This window comes from Rattus norvegicus, chromosome 1 (genome assembly GCF_021556685.1).
Source record: "Rattus norvegicus strain SHRSP/BbbUtx chromosome 1, alternate assembly SHRSP_T2T, whole genome shotgun sequence".
Taxonomy (NCBI): Eukaryota; Metazoa; Chordata; class Mammalia; order Rodentia; family Muridae; genus Rattus; species Rattus norvegicus.
Window position 1 is genome coordinate 208,626,482 of NC_141534.1, and position 21,578 is coordinate 208,648,059.

The 21,578-nt window shown below is 43.0% G+C and overlaps 1 protein-coding gene, 1 long non-coding RNA gene and 1 pseudogene across 2 annotated transcripts; 2 read left to right on the forward strand and 1 right to left on the reverse strand.

The window, feature by feature from the left end:
• Positions 3,141 to 3,487, reverse strand: Olr314-ps (olfactory receptor pseudogene 314; annotated as a pseudogene).
• On the forward strand, positions 8,521 to 12,472 carry LOC148007844 (uncharacterized). Its single transcript, XR_015652704.1, has 2 exons — positions 8,521 to 8,780; positions 10,434 to 12,472. It is a non-coding gene; the product is annotated as an uncharacterized LOC148007844 (long non-coding RNA).
• Positions 12,473 to 20,033: 7,561 nt separating this feature from the next.
• Or13a26 (olfactory receptor family 13 subfamily A member 26) lies at positions 20,034 to 20,966 on the forward strand. Its single transcript, NM_001000243.1, is given in 1 exon segment — positions 20,034 to 20,966. A coding segment is annotated over 1 exon segment (933 nt).
• The last annotated feature ends 612 nt before the right edge of the window (positions 20,967 to 21,578 follow it).

Genomic DNA, 21,578 nt, shown 5'->3' on the forward strand with positions numbered 1-21,578 from the left:
TTAGGGAAGTTTTCTTCTATGATTTTGTTGAAGATATTTACTGGTCCTTTGAGCTGGGAGTCTTCACTCTCTTCTATACCTATTATCCTTAGGTTTGATCTTCTCATTGAGTCCTGGATTTCCTGTATGTTTTGGACCAGTAGCTTTTTCTGCTTTACATTATCTTTGACAGTTGAGTCAATGATTTCTTTGGAATCTTCTGCTCCTGAGATTCTCTCTTCCATCTCTTGTATTCTGTTGGTGAAGCTTGCATCTACAGCTCCTTGTCTCTTCTTTTGGTTTCCTATATCCAGGGTTGTTTCCATGTGTTTTTTCTTGATTGCTTCTATTTCCATTTTTAATTCCTTCAACTGTTTGATTGTGTTTTCCTGGAATTCTTTCAGGGATTTTTGTGTCTCCTCTCTATGGGCTTCTACTTGTTTATTTATGTTTTCCTGGAATTCTTTCAGGGATTTTTGTGTCTCCTCTCTATGGGCTTCTACTTGTTTTTTTATGTTTTCCTGGAATTCTTTCAGGGATTTTTGTGTCTCCTCTCTACGGGCTTCTACTTGTTTATTTATGTTTTCCTGGAATTCTTTCAGGCATTTTTGCGATTCCTCTCTGTAGGCTTCTACTTGTTCTCTAAGGGAGTTCTTCACGTCTTTCTTGAAGTCCTCCAGCATCACGATCAAAAATGATTTTGAAACTAGATCTTGCTTTTCTGGTGTGTTTGGATATTCCATGTTTGTTTTGATGGGAGAATTGGGCTCCGATGGTGCCATGTAGTCTTGGTTTCTGTTGCTTGGGTTCCTGCGCTTGCCTCTTGCCATCAGATTATCTCTAGTGTTACTTTGTTCTGCTATTTCTGACAGTGGCTAGACTGTCCTATAAGCCTGTGTGTCAGGAGTGCTGTAGACCTGTTTTCCTCTCTTTCAGTCAGTTATGGGGACAGAGTGTTCTGCTTTCGGGCGTGTAGTTTTTCCTCTCTACAGGTCTTCAGCTGTTCCTGTGGGCCTGTGTCTTGAGTTCACCAGGCAGCTTTCTTGCAGCAGAAAATTTGGTCTTACCTGTGGTCCCGAGGCTCAGGTTCGCTAGTGGGGTGCTGCCCAGGGGCTCTCTGCAGCGGCAGCAACCAGGAAGACCTGTGCCGCCGTTTCCGGGAGCTTCAGTGCACCAGGGTTCCAGATGGTCTTTGGCTTTTTCCTCTGGCGTCCGAGATGTGTGTGCAGAGAGCAGTCTCTTCTGGTTTCCGAGGCTTGTCTGCCTCTCTGAAGGTTTAGCTCTCCCTCCCATGGGATTTGGGTGCAGAGAACTGTTTATCTGGTCTGTTTCCTTCAGGTTCCGGCGGTGTCTCAGGCAGGGGTCCTGCCGCTCCTGGGCCCTCCCCCACGGGAGCCCAGAGGCCTTATACAGTTTCCTCTTGGGCCAGGGATGTGGGCAGAGGTGAGCAGTGTTGGTGGTCTCTTCCGCTCTGCAGCCTCAGGAGTGCCCACCTGACCAGGCAGTGAGGTCTCTCTCTCTCACGGGGTCTGGGAGCAGAGAGCTCGAAATTCAAGGAATTTAATTGTGGCTTGTACAAGATTCAATAAACAGTGAGGTTTTGCTCCATGCAACACAGAAGGAGCATAAAGTTTAAGAGCAGTGTACTCACATTGAAACACCTTTGAATGTATTATATATGTAAAAATGCATAAGTCTTGATTGGAAAATAGCAGTCAAAAGGTAAACCAATTTAAGAGAAAATACGAATTTCCTATTCATAAACACAAACATTTGCAGGAAGCCAGCCCTGGCAGGAGTCTTCTTTCTTGTTGGTTCTTCTTGGGGCAGGGAAGGTAGAAGAGTATCCACACAGGGTAAGACTTGTTCTTAGGAGATATTTAGGGTTGTTGTATAATAATAAAAAGTTTACATATGTAAGTCTAAGTTACTAAGTTACTGTAGCTTATTTACTGTCTACATCTAAGTTTACTGTGCTACTGTAGCTGACCTGCATTCTGTGTTCCTTTTAGGCCAGGAACTGCAATCTCTGGCATTTAGCATCTCTTCTTAAAACAGCAAAGGATTAAGTACATGGCCTTTGTACTATCTCAGCAGAAACTCTGAGCCTGCTAGTAGGAAGTCACAAGAAGAAAAAGGGACACTTTGAAAAGTGATTATAGAGTTTATTACTAAGTTGTAGAAAGTTTTCAGTGAAGGATATCTAAGGGGGAAAGCAGAGATCCTAAGTGGGGAAGGGCAAAAATTATTCTAAAGGGGAAAAAAGATTCTTCTCTCTTCTCTTTGTCCTCAGTACTTATACATCTTTCAGAATACATGATCACATGCTACAAAGTTTATCACAAGTTCACACAATCAAATCAAAAATTGAAATAGAAGTTTACAACAGAGAACATATATATGCATCTCCATTAGTAGTAATTATCTGGCTAACCATCCATCACCTGTCACAGCTCCACAGGTTCACAGCAGGTTTAAAAACAAAGCTAAGTTATTAGTGAAGTTTTGTATATATAAACCCAGTCAATATTTTATCTTCTGTCCTAGTGCCTATATTAAATCATTAGTTCCATTTTTATGACCTTTGGCTAATCATTCTACAACCTCTTGGAATGTGCTCTGAGTAGGAGAAAATCTGGTTACTATCTAAGAGCAATTAACTGGTGACTCTTGGGAGACTGGCAGAGTTCTCATTGCAGTTTTGCAGAAAAGGACCAAATAGCATTCCCACTCTAAAGGAGCTTGATAATCACTGATATAATTTTAGGAATTCTTATAGGATCATCATTAAGACTTAAGAAGGCATCTATTTGTCTATATAGCATCACTATGAGACAGCACATCTTTGCAGATCTGAAGAGATCTGCTCCAAAGAGGTAGGCTATTACTTAGTGATTGTTATATATTTTTAATAATAACAGGAAAAGCATATGAATAACAAGAATCTTTCCTTAGGTTTTGTCTAATAAGGGTAAACCTGTCTCAGATTATATAAAAATCTGAAGCAGGTCATCTCAGGGAGATCACCTGCAAGATATTAGCTTGTCGCATTATGCTTCTTACAGACCTTGGTCTGAGGTGATGCCTTAGCCTATGTAATCAATGGCATTGGATAGATAAATGAACTCTCTTCCTTCTGCTACCAGAGTTTCTCTCTAATCTTAGTTATCTACAAGGAGAAATAGTTTCTTGAGAAATATTTTGAATTCCTCATTTCTCAGGCAGTAAATGAATGGTTTGATGGGATCACTGTGGTATACTAAATGGTTATGGCCTTGTCAAGGATACCACTAGTTCCCACAGTGACCTAGATGTGGGAATAGAGCACTGTGGAGTAATAGAGGTTGACCACCACCAGGTAGGCAGAGTAGGTAGAAAAGACATAACAATATGTAGGGAGCTGCGCGGTAAAACAAAGATGGCGCCGACATCCGGCACCCTCCTGTGGTAAACAACAGTACTGTGCATGCGCGGGTTTGCCCCTGGCATCAATCTGGCCAGGGCAGTACTATGCTAGTGGGGTGATTCGTGCCCCACCAATCCCTGAAGGACAAGTAGCACGACCACAGCCTGTTGTGTATATAAGGCGAGCGCCTTTGCCACTCGAGGTCCCCGTATCAGCAATGAGGTGGTCCTGCAATAAAGGCTGTTGAGAAGAATCCGACCATGTTGCGTCTTCCTTGCTGGCCGAGGTGGGCGCGACAACTATTTACTTGTTTATTTATTTATTTTTCCTTTATTTACATTAATTTAGTTTCTACCTTGATCACACCTTTCCCTCACCACTCTCCTCCCAATTCCTCCCTCTTACATCAATTCCCACCTTCCATTCTCCTCAGGTAAGGGAGGCCTCCCATGGATATCAACCCACCTTGGTATATCAAGTTCCAGTAGGACTAGGGACATCTTTTATTGATGCTAGATTTGGCAGACCAGTTAGGGGAAAAGGATCCAAAGACAGGCAATAGAGTCAGAGATAGTCCTTGCTTCCTGCTGCTAGGAGTCCCAAATAAAGACTGAGCTGCACATCTATTACATATGTATAGGGAACCTTGGTCTATCCCAAGATTGGTCTCTGGCTGGTGTTTCACTGGCCATGGGTCCCTATGAGCCCAGGCGTGTTGATTCTGTAGGTTTTCTGGTGGTATCCTTTAGCTCTATGGATATTTCAGTCCTTCCTCCCATTTTCCAAAAGATTACATGAGCTCCACCTAATATTTTGGCTGTGGGTATCCATTACTACTAGGTGAAGCTTCTCTGATGAAAATTATGCTAGACTCCTAAATGCAAGTATAGCAGAATACCGTTAATAGTGTCAGGGATGGGCACCCTCTTGTGGCATGGGTCTAAAGTTGGAGAGTCATTGGTTGACCATGCCTTCAATTCTAGATCCTTCTTTATCCCTGCACATCTTGTAGGCAGGGAAAAATGTGGGCCAGAGGTTTTATGGTTGCATTGGTATCCCCATCCCTTCCCTGGAAGTCTTGCCTGGCTACAGGAGTTGGAAATCTCCATTTCTGTATCTCCTATTGCTGAGAAGGCACATTTCTTGTCCTCATCTGAGCAGATTACATGATGTTTACAATGATGAAGCCATAGAACAGTATGGTCATTAAGAAGTTTAAAACACTAAGGAACAGCTCTGAAACTGCTTTCATGATATCATTGATGAAAGTAGGGCTATAGGATACCAACAATATCAATAAGATCTTCCAAATAATTGTGAGCCCAGAAAAGAATCATAGAAGGACAGTGGCACGCTGAAGTAGCTGAGCAGCTCTGAGTCAGGCAAAAGTTGCCAGAGAAAACAAATGCCATTCCAGGTTACTGTACCCTGCAAAACCCTCAGTTAACATAGATGGAGAAACCAAGATATTCCATGACAAAACCAAATTTACACAATATATTTCTACAAATCCAGCCCTATAAAGGATAATAAATGGTAAAGCCCAACATAAGGAGGCAAGCCACACGCTAGGAAAAGCAAGAAACTAATCGACTTGGCAACAAAACAAAGAGAAGAAAAGTACACAAACATAAACGTACATCCAAATATGAATATAAAAGGAAGCAATAATCACTATTCCTTAATATCTCTCAATATCAATGGTCTCAACTCCCCAATAAAAAGACATAGATTAAAAACTGGACACACAATGAGGACCCTGCATTCTGCTGCCTACAGGAAACACACCTCAGAGACAAAGGCAGACACTACCTCAGAGTGAAAGGCTGGAAAACAACTTTCTAAGCAAATGGTTGGAAGAAGCAAGATGGACTAGCCATTCTACTATCGAATAAATTCAATTTTCAACCAAATGTTATCAAAAAAATATAAGGAAGGACACTTCACATTCATCAAAGGAAAAATCCACCAAGATGAACTCTCAATCCTAAATATTTATGCTCCAAATACAAGGGCAACTACATGTGTAAAAGAAACCTTACTAAAGCTCAAAACACACATAGCACCTCACACAATAATAGTAGGAGATTTCAACACCCCACTCTCATCAATGGACAGCTCATGGAAACAGAAATTAAACAGAGACGTAGACAGACTAAGAGAAGTCATGAGCCAAATGGACTTAACAGATATTTATAGAACATTCTATCCTAAAGCAAAACGATATACATTCTTCTCACAACCTCATGGTACTTTCTCCAAAATTGACCATAGAATTGGTCAAAATACAGACCTCAACAGATACAGAAAGATATAAATAATCCCATGTGTCCTATCAGACCACCACGGGCTACAGCTGGTCTTCAATAACAATAAGGAAAGAACGCCCACATATACATGGAAGTTGAGCAATGCTCTACTCAACGATAACCTGGTCGAGGAAGGAATAAAGAAAGAATTAAAGACTTCTTAGAATTTAATGAAAATGAAGGTACAACATACCCAAACTTATGGGACACAATGAAAGCTGTGCTAAGAGGAAAACTCATACCTCTGAGTGCCTGTAGAAAGAAACAAGAGAGAGCATATGTCACCAGCTTGACAACACACCTAAAAGCTCTAGAACAAAAAGAAGTAAATACACCCAGGAGGAGTAGAAGGCAGGAAATAATGAAACTCAGAGCTGAAATCAACCAAGTAGAAACAAAAAGGACCATAGAAAGAATCAACAGAACCAAAAGTTTGTTCTTTGAAAAAATCAATAAGAGAGATAAACCCTTAGCCAGACTAACAAGAGGACACAGAGAGTGTTTCCAATTAACAAAAATCAGAAACGAAAAGGGAGACATAACTGCAGAATCAGAGGAAATTCAAAAAATCAGCAGATCCTACTACAAAAGCCTATATTCAACAAAACTTGAAAATCTGCAGGAAATGGACAATTTCCTAGACAGATTCCAGGTACCGAAGTTAAATCAGGAACAGATAAACCAGTTAAACAACCCCATAACTCCTAACGAAATAGAAGCAGTCATTAAAGGACTCCCAATAGTGATAAAAACTGCATGGTATTGGTACAGAGACAGACAGATAGACCAATGGAATAGAATTGAAGACCCAGAAATGAACCCACACACCTATGGTCACTTGATTTTTGACAAAGGAGCCAAAACCATCCAATGGAAAAAACATAGCATTTTCAGCAAATGGTGCTGGTTCAACTGGAGGGCAACATGTAGAAGAATGCAGATCGATCCATTCTTATCACCCTGTACAAAGCTTAAGTCCAAGTGGATCAAGGACCTCCACATCAAACCAGATACACTCAAACTAATAGAAGAAAAACTAGGGCAGCATCTGGAACACATGGGCACTGGAAAAAATTTCCTGAACAAAACACCAATGGCTTATGCTCTAAGATCAAGAATCGACAAATGGGATCTCATAAAACTGCAAAGCTTCTGTAAGGCAAAGGACACTGTGGTTAGGACAAAACGGCAACCAACAGATTGGGAAAAGGTCTTTACCAATCCTACAACAGATAGAGGCCTTATATCCAAAATATACAAAGAACTCAAGAAGTTAGACCGCAGGGAGACAAATAACCCTATTAAAAAAATGGGGTTCAGAGCTAAACAAAGAATTCACAGCTGAGGAATGCCGAATGGCTGAGAAACACCTAAAGAAATGTTCAACATCTTTAGTCATAAGGGAAATGCAAATCAAAACAACCCTGAGATTTCACCTCACACCAGTCAGAATGGCTAAGATCAAAAACTCAGGTGACAGCAAATGCTGGCAAGGATGCGGAGAAAGAGGAACATTCCTCCATTGTTAGTGGGATTGCAGACTGGTACAACCATTCTGGAAATCAGTCTGGAGATTCCTCAGAAAATTGGACATTGCACTACGTGAGGATCCAGCTATACCTCTCTTGGGCATATACCCAAAAGATGCCTCAACATATAAAAAAGACACGTGCTCCACTATGTTCATCGCAGCCTTATTTATAATAGCCAGAAGCTGGAAAGAACCCGGATGGCCTTCAACAGAGGAATGGATACAGAAAATGTGGTACATCTACACAATGGAATATTACTCAGCTATCAAAAACAATGACTTTATGAAATTCGTAGGCAAATGGTTGGAACTGGAAAATATCATCCTGAGTGAGCTAACCCAATCACAGAAAAACACACATGATATGCACTCATTGATAAGTGGCTATTAGCCCAAATGCTTGAATTACCCTAGATGCCTAGAACAAATGAAACTCAAGACAGATGATCAAAATGTGAATGCTTCACTCCTTCTTTAAAAGGGGAACAAGAATACCCTTGGCAGGGAAGAGAGAGGCAAAGATTAAAACAGAGACTGAAGGAACACCCATTCAGAGCCTGCCCCACATGTGGCCCATACATATACAGCCATCCAATTAGACAAGATGGATGAAGCAAAGAAGTGCAGGCCGACAGGAGCCGGATGTGGATCGCTCCTGAGAGACACAGCCAGAATACAGCAAACACAGAGGCGAATGCCAGCAGCAAACCACTGAACTGAGAATAGGACCCCCGTTGAAGGAATCAGAGAAAGAACTGGAAGAGCTTGAAGGGGCTCGAGACCCCATATGTACAATGCCAAGCAACCAGAGCTTCCAGGGACTAAGCCACTACCTAAAGACTATACATGGACTGACCCTGGACTCTGACCTCATAGGTAGCAATGAATATCCTAGTAACACCAGTGGAAGGGGAGGCCCTGGGTCCTGCTAAGACTGAACCCCCAGTGAACTAGATTGTTGGGGGGAGGGCGGCAATGGGGGGAGGATGGGGAGGGGAACACCCATAAGGAAGGGGAGGGATTAGGGGGATGTTTGCCCGGAAACCGGGAAAGGGAATAACACTCTGTGAGGAGCTGTCCGAGGAGCTGTCCTCACAGAGATGTGAGGAGCTGTCCGAGGAGCTGTCCTCACATATGTGAGGAGCTGTCCTCACAAACTCCATTACAAGATGGCACCGGCATCCGGCAGAACGCACCTAGTAAAAAGGGCAATACGCAGGCGCCTGGTAACGTCCCTACTCAAAGGGACACGTACGTTTTGGTACGTCATCTGGCATAATTGGCAGCGACCAGTCAGAGAGTGACACGTCCTAGGCGAGGATAGTTTCCTATATAAGGGACTGTTATTCCTCACTCTCCGTCTCCGCATTGTAAGCTTATGCTCTCCCTCTCAAGACGCATTAAAGCTTTTCTGTAGTAGGATCCTGTGTGTGCCGCGTCGTTCCTGCTGGCGAGACGTAGCGCGGGACATCTGGTGCCGAAAACCCGGGAAAGACCTCACCATCGTCAGCACCTTCGGAGATCCCTTGGCGACAAGGAGGATTCAGAACTGCAGGTAGATACGTTCGGAGAGGCAGCCCTCTCTTGGACTTTGGTCTGGGGTTGTCACCGCCTTGGGAAGGATTTGTTGAGGCTATAGTATTTGTCCTGGGAGCCACACTATTCTTTATGTTCTGTTTTCACCGTTTTCGCTGTTAAAAGGACGATCACAGCAGCTGAAGGCGCGTCTCAGTCTCTCGTATATAAGTGAGCTTCGCGCAGCTCCCTTTTACCTTCGATTTTGACTGTTGAGGAACGAGGACGCGATAAGGCCGACGTAGATAAGCGGCACCGTCCGGGGAGGCGCGTGTAAGACTCCCGTACATAAGAGAGCAGCGTGTCCGTCTCTACCCTTTCACCTCACGCCTTGTCAGACGGACGTAGATAAGCCGCCGGCGTTCCTGGCCCATCATGGGATCCTCACAGTCTGTGGTCACGGCCTTGGAAACAGTGTTAAAGCAGAGGAACATCAAAATTGGAGGAGGAACACTTAAAAACTTTGTGAAGGAGGTGGAGAGGGTGGCGCCTTGGTTTGCCTGTTCAGGCTCGTTTACGATTGCCTCATGGAACAAACTTGGAAAAGACCTTGACAGAAAATTGGCGGAAGATGATCTGCGCCTAGGGACCAAAGCTATATGGAAGCTGGTTAAGAATTGTTTAAAGGATGAAACGTGTAAGGCAGCAGTAGTAGAAGGACAGGCCACTCTCGAGGTAGTCCGGGAAAGTCTGTCAGAAACCGAACGTAGTGAGAGGTTGGGCGCGCGCAAGAAAAAAGACGTCCAAAGAAAGAAAAGGTGCCCTCCCGGTAAGTCCAAAGACAAGGGAGCGTTGAAATTTTCAGATTCCAGCACTTCCTCCTCTACACATAAACCAGGAGGGGGAGCCAGCCTATACCCTGTGAAAGAGCTAGAAGCGCTGAACCTCGACAGTTCTGAAAGCTCTGAAAATAAAACCTTAGACTCAGAGGAGGAGGCTGAGTTAGATGAGGAAGCAGCTAAATATGAGGAGGAAAGATATTACCCAGATGAATGTAGGGGAAGTAATAGAAGCCTTCTAGCGCGGCCGCCACCAACGGCGCCTCCTCCATATGAGACACGCTCACGCGCCTTCTCACTAGTCCCCGAGAGGGTGAGAAGAAAGCTGAGTATGAAATTTCCTATCTTTGAGACTCCGGAGGGAGGACGGGTCCATGCCCCTGTTGAATATAATCAGATTAAGGAATTAGCGGAATCAGTTAGAAAGTATGGAGTCACGGCCAACTTTACTCTAACACAACTCGACAGGTTGGCCATGACAGCATTGACACCAGCTGATTGGCAGATGATTGCTAAGGCAGCCCTTGCCAGCATGGGCCAATACATGGAATGGAAAGCGCTCTGGTATGAGGCAGCCCAAACACAGGCCAGAGCAAATGCTACGGCCTTAATACCTGAGCAACAGGAATGGACTTTCGAACTCTTAAAAAGGGTTTAAGGCCACTGCTCTGGCCCTTTTTACCTTAAATTTTTTAAATCTTGATGAAGCTGGACAAACAGCGGCTGAGCGACATTGCTCAGAGCCCAAGAGGACAAAAGAATTAGTCAAATGGAAGGATGTATTAACAAATGAATGGAAAGGCCCGGATCCTGTTTTAATAAGATCCAGGGGAGCTGTCTGTGTTTTTCCACAGGACAATGAAAATCCCATATGGATCCCAGGACGACTTACTAGGAGCATCACAGCAAGTGATCAAGAAGGGACTGGGACTCCTGCACCTCCTCACTCTTCTTCCATGGATGCCAGCAACGGTGCAGGGCAAGCTACGATGGGGAATAATGTCAACCTTTCCACTCCCGATGCCGGTGATGTACCACTAACAGGGATTTAGGGTTGGCCTATTTACCTAAGGATCCACAGGTTGAACGACTAAAAGAAAATAGGACTATTCCCCTTAAGGGCAGCCTTTGTTTTGGCATATTCAACAAAACATCTTTTGATCTCCCTTGCATTATGTTATATAATCAATCTTCTGCTTGGTTAAGGGAGGCCACATGGGGAACTGGTGAGGAGGACATTGTGGCTAACGCCACAGTTCTCTATGGTGGTGGCCTTACATTGGGTTAATGGTAGCTGCACTGATCTTACGCCCATAGCGATGCTACTTGGAGGAAAGGGCGAAAAGGGACGGTTGTCATTTTCCTGGACGGGGAACATCAAACCTGCTGCCTCTGTCTGGACAGCTACTCATATAAAATATCGCAGTAGTTACCCGCATGCCTCGCTTTATCCCGATCCCTGTTGATGCCCCGGGGACCATGACCTTATTTAGAGGAAAAAGAGATTTTGGTACTTCTGCAATTATTGCTGGCATTATTGCTACGACAGCAGTCGCTCCCTCGGTTACTGCCTCGGCATTGGCCTTGTCAAATTCAGTACAGACAACCCAAACTATCAACGATTTATCGGCCACCATCTCTGTGGCTCGGGACAGACAGGCCTCAGCCAATACTCAGATATAGGGAGGCCTTATGCTTGTCAACCAACGTATAGATCTGGTCCGAGAGCAATTAGACATTCTATGGCAACTGGCCCAGCTTGGCTGTGAGCAAAAACTCCCAGGCCTTTGTGTCACCTCCATATAATATGACAAATTTACCCGATCTGCTAATCAGTCTAAGAGTCTTTCACAGCATCTGTTACAGAATTGGACCTCGGAGTTTGAACAGACACTTCGGGAGCTGAGAGCGACCATCATTCAAATAAATTCTACCCGACTGGACCTGTCTTTGACGGAGGGATTGTCGTCCTGGATCACCTCAGCAGTCTCTTATTTCAAGGAATGGGTGGGAGTGGGACTTTTTGGAGTGATCCTCTGCTGTGGATTAGTGTTACTCCTCTGGTTGCTTTGCAAATTGAGATCTCAAACAAGAAAGGACAAAGTAGTGATCGCCCAGGCGCTTGTAGCCCTTGAACAAGGAGCGTCAGCCGATATCTGGTTGACCATGCTCAAGCAACAGGTCGCCGGCTGGACAGCTCTTGCACTCCTAGAACCTCGGTTCATTGCACAGGATTAGAGTGTCCGGCTTGAGCAGCCCATGAGGGGTGACGAGCTTAGCATCGCACAGGGAAGTTCTACCAAATATGCTCCCTGGAAGGCATGTCATATTACATGAGGGTTTCTGCCCCAGTTTTCCCTCCCTCGAAAAATGGCAGTGCGACGGGTCGGGAGTGCCCTGGGTCCCAACAACAGCCTAAGGGTATCTCTCTTGTACAGGTTCGCCAGCTTCGTACGAGGATATGACCTCTGTCTTCACCCTCCTATATCTGGGTGTCCTGTTTGCTTAAAAAAAAAAAAAACAGAAAGGGGGGAGATGTGAGGAGCTGTCCGAGGAGCTGTCCTCACAGAGATGTGAGGAGCTGTCCGAGGAGCTGTCCTCACATATGTGAGGAGCTGTCCTCACAAACTCCATTACAAGATGGCACCGGCATCCGGCAGAACGCACCTAGTAAAAAGGGCAATACGCAGGCGCCTGGTAACGTCCCTACTCAAAGGGACACGTACGTTTTGGTACGTCATCTGGCATAATTGGCAGCGACCAGTCAGAGAGTGACACGTCCTAGGCGAGGATAGTTTCCTATATAAGGGACTGTTATTCCTCACTCTCCGTCTCCGCATTGTAAGCTTATGCTCTCCCTCTCAAGACGCATTAAAGCTTTTCTGTAGTAGGATCCTGTGTGTGCCGCGTCGTTCCTGCTGGCGAGACGTAGCGCGGGACAACACTCGAAATGTATATAAGAAATACTCACGTTAATAAAAAAGAAAAGAAAGAAAGAAAGAAAAAGAGAAAACTGTGCAATAAAATATGGTTATTGGTTTAATATTTAAAAAAACAAAATCAATAATATTTCAGAAGAGGTTTTCTCTCGTATTTGTTTGTGTAGCTATTTTTGTCTTACTGACCTTGTACATTATGGTTTCTGATTTTGTCTTGGATTTGGAATATCTGTCCTTATTTCTTTTATTTCTTCGTTTTTGTTCATGTATTTGTATTTTGTTTGCTTTTATGGGTTTTTTTTTCTTAAACAGACCAAAAGAATGGTCATGGAATGAGGTGGGTGGGTAGGGAGGATCTAAAAGAAGTTCACTGAGGAAAAAGCCATAATCACAATACAATGTGTGGAAAAATTAAGTTGCATTTAGAACTTGCAATTGAATTGGTTTTCTTAATAAAGTGTTAAATTTTATATTTATCTTTATTTTGAAATTAATCTTTGGTCATAACCTTTATGCCTTGCCTCCCACTGTGAAAACCTTCTATACAATGTTCTGTCACTCTTTTCCCATTTCATGGCTACTATCTATATTCTAGTTGTTACTGCGTGCATATAAGTATACATAAATGTATGCATTTTCCTAAATATAAATTCTTCTGTCTGCATATGATAACTGTATAGAGAATCTAACGGCTGAATAAATATTTTTAAGGTTTAAAATTGAAGCAAACAATGCAAGTGCTGAGGCAACATTAATTCTTTTTTTTTCTTTTTTTTTTCTTTTTTTTTTTTTTTGTTTTATTAACTTGAGTATTTCTTATATACATTTCGAGTGTTATTCCCTTTCCCGGTTTCCGGGCAAACATCCCCCTAATCCCTCCCCCTCCCTTTCTCTATGGGTGTTCCCCTCCCCATCCTCCCCCCATTGCCGCCCTCCCCCCAACAATCTAGTTCACTGGGGGTTCAGTCTTAGGGGAACATTAATTCTTAACAATATATAGACAGGACTGAGTGTAGGGAGAGGAAGGGAGAGGTAGACCATGCAAGATTCTTAGAATAAACCCGCCGTGTGTATTTCTGAGTCAGATGAAGATATCTCAGCAGAAGACAGAGTAGTCAATTTGTATCCTGGTGAGACCTTCCATACAGGACATGGTAACACCAATGCACACACAGGGTTGGTGGCAGGGAGAGTGTACAGCAGGAGCAGTTCCTACCAACGTAGGACCCACAGTATATGACTCCCCTGACCATTGTCCTCCACACAAGTCTGCAGGGAGCTTGGGTCATTAAGTCATGAGTCTCCTTTAATTGATCCTAAGAGCTTTCTCCTTCAGTTTCTATCCCAGGAGGCACCAGGACAAGCACCTGCCCCTGGTCTCAGGAACGACAGGTATTCCTGAAGGTCAGTGACCTCTATACAAAGGAAGACAGAGTTTCAGGGGGACGCTAAAGGCTTGCAGCTTGCAGAAAAGAGAGCTTGTGCTCAGCATAGTGTGCACCTTTGTTGGAGTCATCTGTCACCTGAATTCGCTGTGACAGAAAAAGGTGAGTTAAATCCTAAGTTCCATTATGTGTCTCTTCTGTCCAACAATAGAGCTCCAAAACAAAAGACTCATGAACCTTAGGACTAACTTTAGTCCTAGTGTTTGCATGTCACCATTAAGGGACAACAACTTATTTTCTTAGTGAGTCTCCAGTTTGAAAAGAGTGCTGGTTCAGGTGTCGGAAAACAGAATATGATTTTTAAAAAAAACTGATTTTTGTATCCTGCCCACCGGAAAACCAGCAGAATGTCTAGCATCTAATCATAATCAGAGAGTTTATTCACACCTGTTACTTTTGTCTTATGTTCCTGTCTATTCATTTATCACCCACAGTGCTCACACTAATTTTAAAAAGTAACCAGCATATTTAGATGGAACCTAAGATATATACAGATGAGTAGACTGGACTTGGACATTGTCTTGTTGGTCTGTGATATCCACAGAGAATGGTGAGAAATGCCACAGAAGAGATATTTCTTACCCTGTTGTCCAGAGTCCACTGTTCAGGGACAGAAAATGACCTGCAGCTTCCATGGAATTAAAAACACCAGAAAATGCCTGATGGTGTTAGCCTCGTTCTGTCTGCCGCAGGATAGGGCTGGCATGACTGGGAGTCACCTAAAGAAAAAAATTACAACTATCTAATATTAAGTATAAAGAATGGCCAGATGAAGGGGTGAGGTCTGTGATAACAGTGATTGAAGTGTAGATGCTTTCTCTGCCTGTTTTTGTCCTGACCTATGTCTGCAGACACCAGTTCATGACCCTAGTGAGGATCCTAAGCAGCTTTGCTCCTGGTTGAGGCTAAATATGTTTCTGAATATTTTCAAGTCAACCTTGCTGAGACTGGCTTACATGTAGTCATGAGAGGCTGTCATGAATTTGCTCCAACAAACTCCCCATTTGGATACTAGATTTTCCCATGTCCTCTTAGCCTCAAATGGTCACACAATAAATTTAAATAACCAGGAAGGAATTATGATAAGAGAGCTTGGGTAGACAGAGCTCATCTTTCTGATTTACAGTGTATATGGTTGAGCATTTGGAAAGTATACTAATTTTTTCCTTTGTGTAAAAGAATCACATCTGACTAAGATAATAGTGTCTGCTAGACCCATAGAAATTACAAACATCAAAATATTGCTTGATAAACACAGGGCATAGGAAAAGACTAATTATTGATTCATAGTTTTACAGAAATGTCATTCTCTCCCATGTTGTGCATGCAAATTATCCCACAGAAAATCTGTGCATTTGGTGGTTGGAGACTCCAGTATATAGCATGACATAGGTGACCAGTCCCAGCAAAATGGCCGCCATTGTCCAGCAAAGTAATCTCCCACCAATGTCTTCTCTCTGAAGTTTATTTTCTATGATAGTACAAGTCCCAAGGCTCCTCTGTGAAACTGCAGGGAATGCCTGGTTTTACCCAAATAAGAAGCACCAAGACTGAAAATCCAATGTTTAATCTAACTTTTGCCCATCACAGACTCATGGTCCTGATTTTATAATTTCCTCCTATTTTTATTTCTTCAAGGAAAAAAAACCCTCAAGTTTGCTAGTCAGTATCAATATTCACTTGGAAATCCCAGAATCGGGCCCCTGTCTAATTTCACTCGTTGGTCCAATTTTAGAAGCTTCAAGGTTCATGAACAAGAGCCCTAGTGGTGTCTCTGTCTGTTAGAGCAGGGGACCCTTATTTATGAGTACATAACGGTGTCTCTGTCTGTTAGAGCAGGGGACCCTTATTTATGAGTACACATGCATCATGTCACTGCAGACTCTTACAGGTTGTCACCTCTCTGTCAATGCCAAGGACATGAACCAACCTTAGTCCTTTTGCAGGTTTCTCAGGCTTCGGACATTAATTGCAGTTGTTCTGTTCTTCCTTCTACGTGTTCTCAGTGGACTGGAACACGGTATTTTTCAATGTGCTTTTTACAATTATAGTCAGAAATTTTGGCACACCTGCTACAGAATCAGTGGGGTTTTCTTGTGTTTAGTTCAGACCTGTCTGGTGCTGTACACACTCTCATGACTTCTCTAGCTGTTGTAAAGTGAATGCAGGAGTGTGCGTGCTGCCATTGGATCACTCATGTGGCAAAGGTGCTGTGTCTCACTGTCCAGAAGACATGTCTCCTCCAACCTCTCCAGTAACAATCCTACTCCACAGAGGTCGCACTCTCTCCCCTTGTCATTGGGGTCTCCTCTCTTCACCGTAACACACCTGCCTCCAATTACACTGGACATACATTTCATTTGCTCTAACACACTTAAAACACTTTGAAGGTAGAAGCCAAGCCAAGGCTTCAATTAAGGTAAAATAAATTTACAGTTTCAGTGTACAGTTAAGGAAGTGATTTGAACTCTTTTTTGACCATGTGATGTGCTTTATAGAATCCTTCCTTTCATGTAACCCAGTTCAATGAAGATGCAGAACATATTCATGATCCCAAAAGTCCTCTACAACTTCTCGTTCAGGTCACAATAATTTAGAGGCATCATGATATGCATTTTCTGCTGCAGGTCAGGTCTCTAAGTGCATTTCCCTCTACACAAAATCATACAAGTTCATTGTAATCATTTAATCTTTGGGCACTATCTATATTGTTGTCTGTTTATATTTGGCTTTTCTCTGATATATTTCTATGACTTGGTACATGAATAAAGCTACCATGAGTGGTGTTGATCAATGTTATTATTTGTAAGAGAACATCACTGTATGTGTTGATAGGAGATGGGTTGATATTTAAATATGTTTGTGTGTATTCCAAGTAAATGTTTATGTTTCTGTAACTTTGTCATCTCTGTCTCCTCTAGGTTTGATCTCCTCTCTTCTTGTTGTCTCTACATACATAAAAGATGACTGCGGAGTGTTGTCACTCCACCATGCAGAGCCCTAGAACTTACTTTTTTCTGTTTAAATGGACTGATTACCATTGTCTTATCTTGCTTAACACTTTCACATCTTTGACATTTATTATCTTATTAATCATTATTCTTCTAAGATAGAGTTTTCTAGTTTCCACATGTGAGGGATAAATGTGATATCTGCCTTTCTATACCTGGCTTGTTTTACTTCATACATTTTTCTCCATTCCCTTCCATTGTATTGTATATAAAAGGATATCATGCATTTTATGGTTAAATAAGATTCCACTGTGCATCTTTATTACCATTTCTTCATCCCCTTATTGCAAGATGCATGCCTAGGCTTATTCTGTTTATTTGCTAATGTGACCTATTCTCCACAGGGTGTATTGATGCTGTTCTGGAACACTGATTTTATTCCCTGAATACATTTTCTGCTTTTTGAAAGTGTCTCATTATGTAGCTCTGGCTAGTCTGAACCTTTTTTATGTAGATGATTCGGGCTTTCAACAATCTCTTTCTCCCAAGAGCTGGGATAAAAGGTACATTGTAAACATGCACACCAATTTGGAAATGATGTGATTTTTAAAATATTTTCATAAATTTTTAAGATGTTCATACAATACACTTTGATAAGGCTCATTTCCCCTCTTAAACTCTTCCCACACACATCCTCACCACCCTACTCACCCAACTTTTTCTATCTTCTGATTTAAAACACACCAAGTTCAATCTCTGTGGGAGACCTACCCATTTTAATTTACATCTCAAACATTGTCCCTCCTCATAGTCCTCCCCTCCCAGAGTCCCTCCATCCATCCCTCCTCCCCTGAGTGGGTCAGTCCCACCCTGGGTATACCCCCATACACATGAAAACTGCAAGGTTAGGTGCATCCTCTACCACTGTGGCTAGACAAGGGAGCCCTACTTGCTGGGAGCTTTGGTCCAGCCCATCTATGATGCTCTTCAGTTGGTAGCTCAGTCTCTGAGAGCTGCTAATAGTCCACGATATTTTATTCTGTTGGTCTTCCTGTAGATATCCTATCCCCTTCTGGGCCTTCTATCCTTTCCCCCAACTCTTTCATAAGAGTCCCCAACCTCTGTCCAATGTTTGCTGTGAATATCTTCATCTGTTTCAGTCATCTGCTGGGTATTGCCTCTCAGAGGACATTTATGCTAGGCTCCTGTCTACAAGCATAAGAGAGTATCATTAATAGTGTCAGAATTGGTGTTTGTCAATGAGATGGATCTCAAGTTGGGTTAGTTATTGGTTGGCCATTCCTTCAGTTTCCTCTCCATCATTGTCCTTGCATTGCTTCTAGACAGGATAAATTTGGGAATTGAAAGTTTTCTGGGTGGGTTAGTGTCCTAATTCCCCCACTGTGGGTCCTGCCTAGTTACAGAAGGTTGGCCAACTACTCTCAAGTATAGAGTCTACTTTGGAGTATGGTCTATAAATAGAGATCACATCAATAAACAAAACTGTCTCTGCTTTTGCTACCAAATGTTGACAGCTCCTCAGGTAAGGTTAGGAGTATGTGTCTAACTCCTCATGCCATGATGTTGTATGTCTTGCACAGATCTTTTGTTTGCTGTAAAATCTCTGTGAGTGCATGTGTGCATCTCCCTCATTGTTTCCACACATCCTTTGTTTGCTGTCCTCTACCACCTCTGGCTCTTATAATCTTATTTCCTTCACATCTTCCATGAAGATGTGAAGGAACTACACTTTGAGAAATGGGTTGCGGTCTAAACCTCCCATTTAAGTCTGAGCACGTTGACGTTCCTTTTTCTGTGCACAATGGCCAATTATAGGCCTTTGTGTTAATTGTCCTCTACTGCAAGAAGAGGGTTCTCCGATGAGAGTTAAATGATGGACTGATCTATGGGCATCGCAATACATTGTGAGGAGTCATTTTAATGCTATGTACATTTAGTAGAAAAACAGTAGTAGGTTTTCTTCTGAGGGCTATGATACATCTAGTCACAGGTTCTTGGCCTTGTTAACCGTACCACATATGGGTTCTACCTGCTGAGGTGGGCTAGAAATTTAGGAAAAGAAAGAAAGAAAGGAAGGGAGGGAGGAAGGAGTAAGGAAAGAAAGAAAGAAAGAAAGAAAGAAAGAAAGAAAGAAAGAAAGAAAGGAAGGAAGGAAGAAGAAAAAGAAAAAATAACTGGTTAGTTCATAACATTTGTGCACTACTTCAGCAGCAGCCACATATTACAACTGTTGTCGCTCACAGGATTCAAATTTTTCAAGAGGCTTTTAGTGTTGCTCATCTCTCCACATATTCCCTACCTTAGCCTTCCTCCTAACTTTCACCCCCTTCATCATTCTTATTTAATGTTCTCCTTCCCATGTGTGAAACATTGCACATCATCTTCTGTTCTTCCTCCCCACAGTGACTTTGGGATTACTGGGCTGGGTTTTGAAAAACATTCACTTGGTGACAGATTTAATGTGGGTTAGAGTCAAGACAGTTTCAAGCATAGGAGAAGCCACAGATAGGTAAAATTCCAGAAACACATGACTACTGGGCCATGGGGATGCCATTATCAAGTTGAGATTACCCGTAGAGCAACCTCTCCAGAGATCAGAAGAGACAAAATGACTCAGAAGCTAGGAGGCCAGGTGTGAACCAGCATACAAGAGTTATCTCAGTGTGTCCATGTAAAACTGTCCTCCTGTGGAGAATGCCTGGTGTGGAGATAAGGGGTACAGCTGTGCTGACAAGCACAGTTTAGTAGTGACAGAGAAATAAAGCAAAGGCAGATCCTGAATGAAGGATGCTTCCACTCATTGAACTTGAGCTCTTTCCACACATTAAAGAAGATGAGGGAGGAGCAGATTCAAATCTTGATTCAAATCTACATGGAGAAAATGTCTAGGGGGTAATCAAAAGGAAATGAAATATATGGGGTTTTTCAATGGTGTTATACACAGACCACAAAAAGACCAGAGGCTCCCATGAAGGAAATACATTCACTCCTTCCCTTCCTGACAGCAGAAAGTTCGGAACGAGACTTTGAAGTGGTAAACGGTGATACTTTCTCAGAACCTGACAGACACAACGGTGGACTGCGTTCTCTCCATGATGATGTTGAGTCTCAACCAGACAGTAGTGACAGAGTTCATCCTTCAGGGGTTCTCAGAGCACCCTGGTCTAAGATTGTTCCTCATAGGCTGCTTCCTGTCCCTCTATACAATGGCTCTAATGGGCAACATTGTGATCATTGCTTTGGTCACCTCCAGCACTGGGCTCCACAGTCCCATGTACTTTTTCCTGTGCAACCTGGCCACCATGGATATCGTGTGCACCTCCTCTGTGATTCCCAAGGCCCTGGTTGGTCTACTGTCTGAGGAAAACACCATCTCCTTCCAGGGATGCATGGCCCAGCTCTTCTTCCTTGTGTGGTCAGCATCTTCTGAGCTGCTGCTGCTCACAGTCATGGCCTATGACCGTTATGTGGCCATCTGCTTTCCACTGCACTACAGCTCTAGGATGAGCCCACAGCTATGTGGGGTCCTGGCCATGGGTGTATGGTCCATCTGTGCTGTGAATGCATCTGTGCACACTGGTCTGATGACACGGCTGTCATTCTGTGGCCCCAGGGTCATTACCCACTTTTTTTGTGAGATTCCCCCACTCCTCCTGCTCTCCTGTAGCCCCACATATGTGAATAGCATTATGACTCTTGTGGCAGATGCCTTTTATGGAGGCATCAACTTTGTGCTAACTCTGTTATCCTATGGCTACATCATTGCCAGCATCCTGCGCATGCGTTCTGCTGAGGGCAAGAGGAAAGCCTTTTCTACCTGCTCATCCCACCTCATCGTGGTCTCTGTGTATTATTCATCTGTGTTCTGTGCCTATGTCAGTCCTGCTTCCAGCTACAGCCCAGAAAGAAGCAAAGTTTCCTCAGTGCTATACTCAATCCTCAGCCCAACCCTAAACCCCCTCATCTATACACTGAGGAACAAGGATGTCAAGCTCGCCCTAGGCAGACTCTTACCCTCTTTCTCACATTAAGCAGAGATGTAAAGACTATTCTCTTGGCCTGGGTTATTTCTAAACATGCTTTCCTGAGGGCAGCCTCATGAAGCAAGGCACACCTATCACTGTTTTAGAAAACCTTTGTATGATGCAAGGACTGGACAGTTCCACTTACTCTAACCTCAAAACAAAATTCTTAGTGACGGTGTAAACAAAACACTCAAGTTTCACTTCCTGATAAATACAAACCATTTCAAAAGTAATTAAAGTTTATATAAATAGAGATTCCATGTTCCTGGACTGGAAGATTTCAGTGTGTGATAATGGTGATTGTCACAGAATAAATCTCTTTCATCCAGTACCTTCCTACAACCATCACAGGGCCTAGTTTTAGAACTAGGACTTAGAATCCAAACCTCACAAGGAAGGTGGAGAGGCCATCATGGATACTCTGTCTCTGAAAGGACCAAGTTAGTGACTTGGCTTCTCCATTTCACAGCTTCCTACTGAGCCATGGAAGTCTAAGCTGGCGTGGAGAAAGAGGTAATCTATAGAACACAAGTTTAAGTGTCAAAAGTGAAGTCACATATGTCTCACATCATACTTATAAATATGATGACAATCAAACTCATGGGAAAGATTAATTAT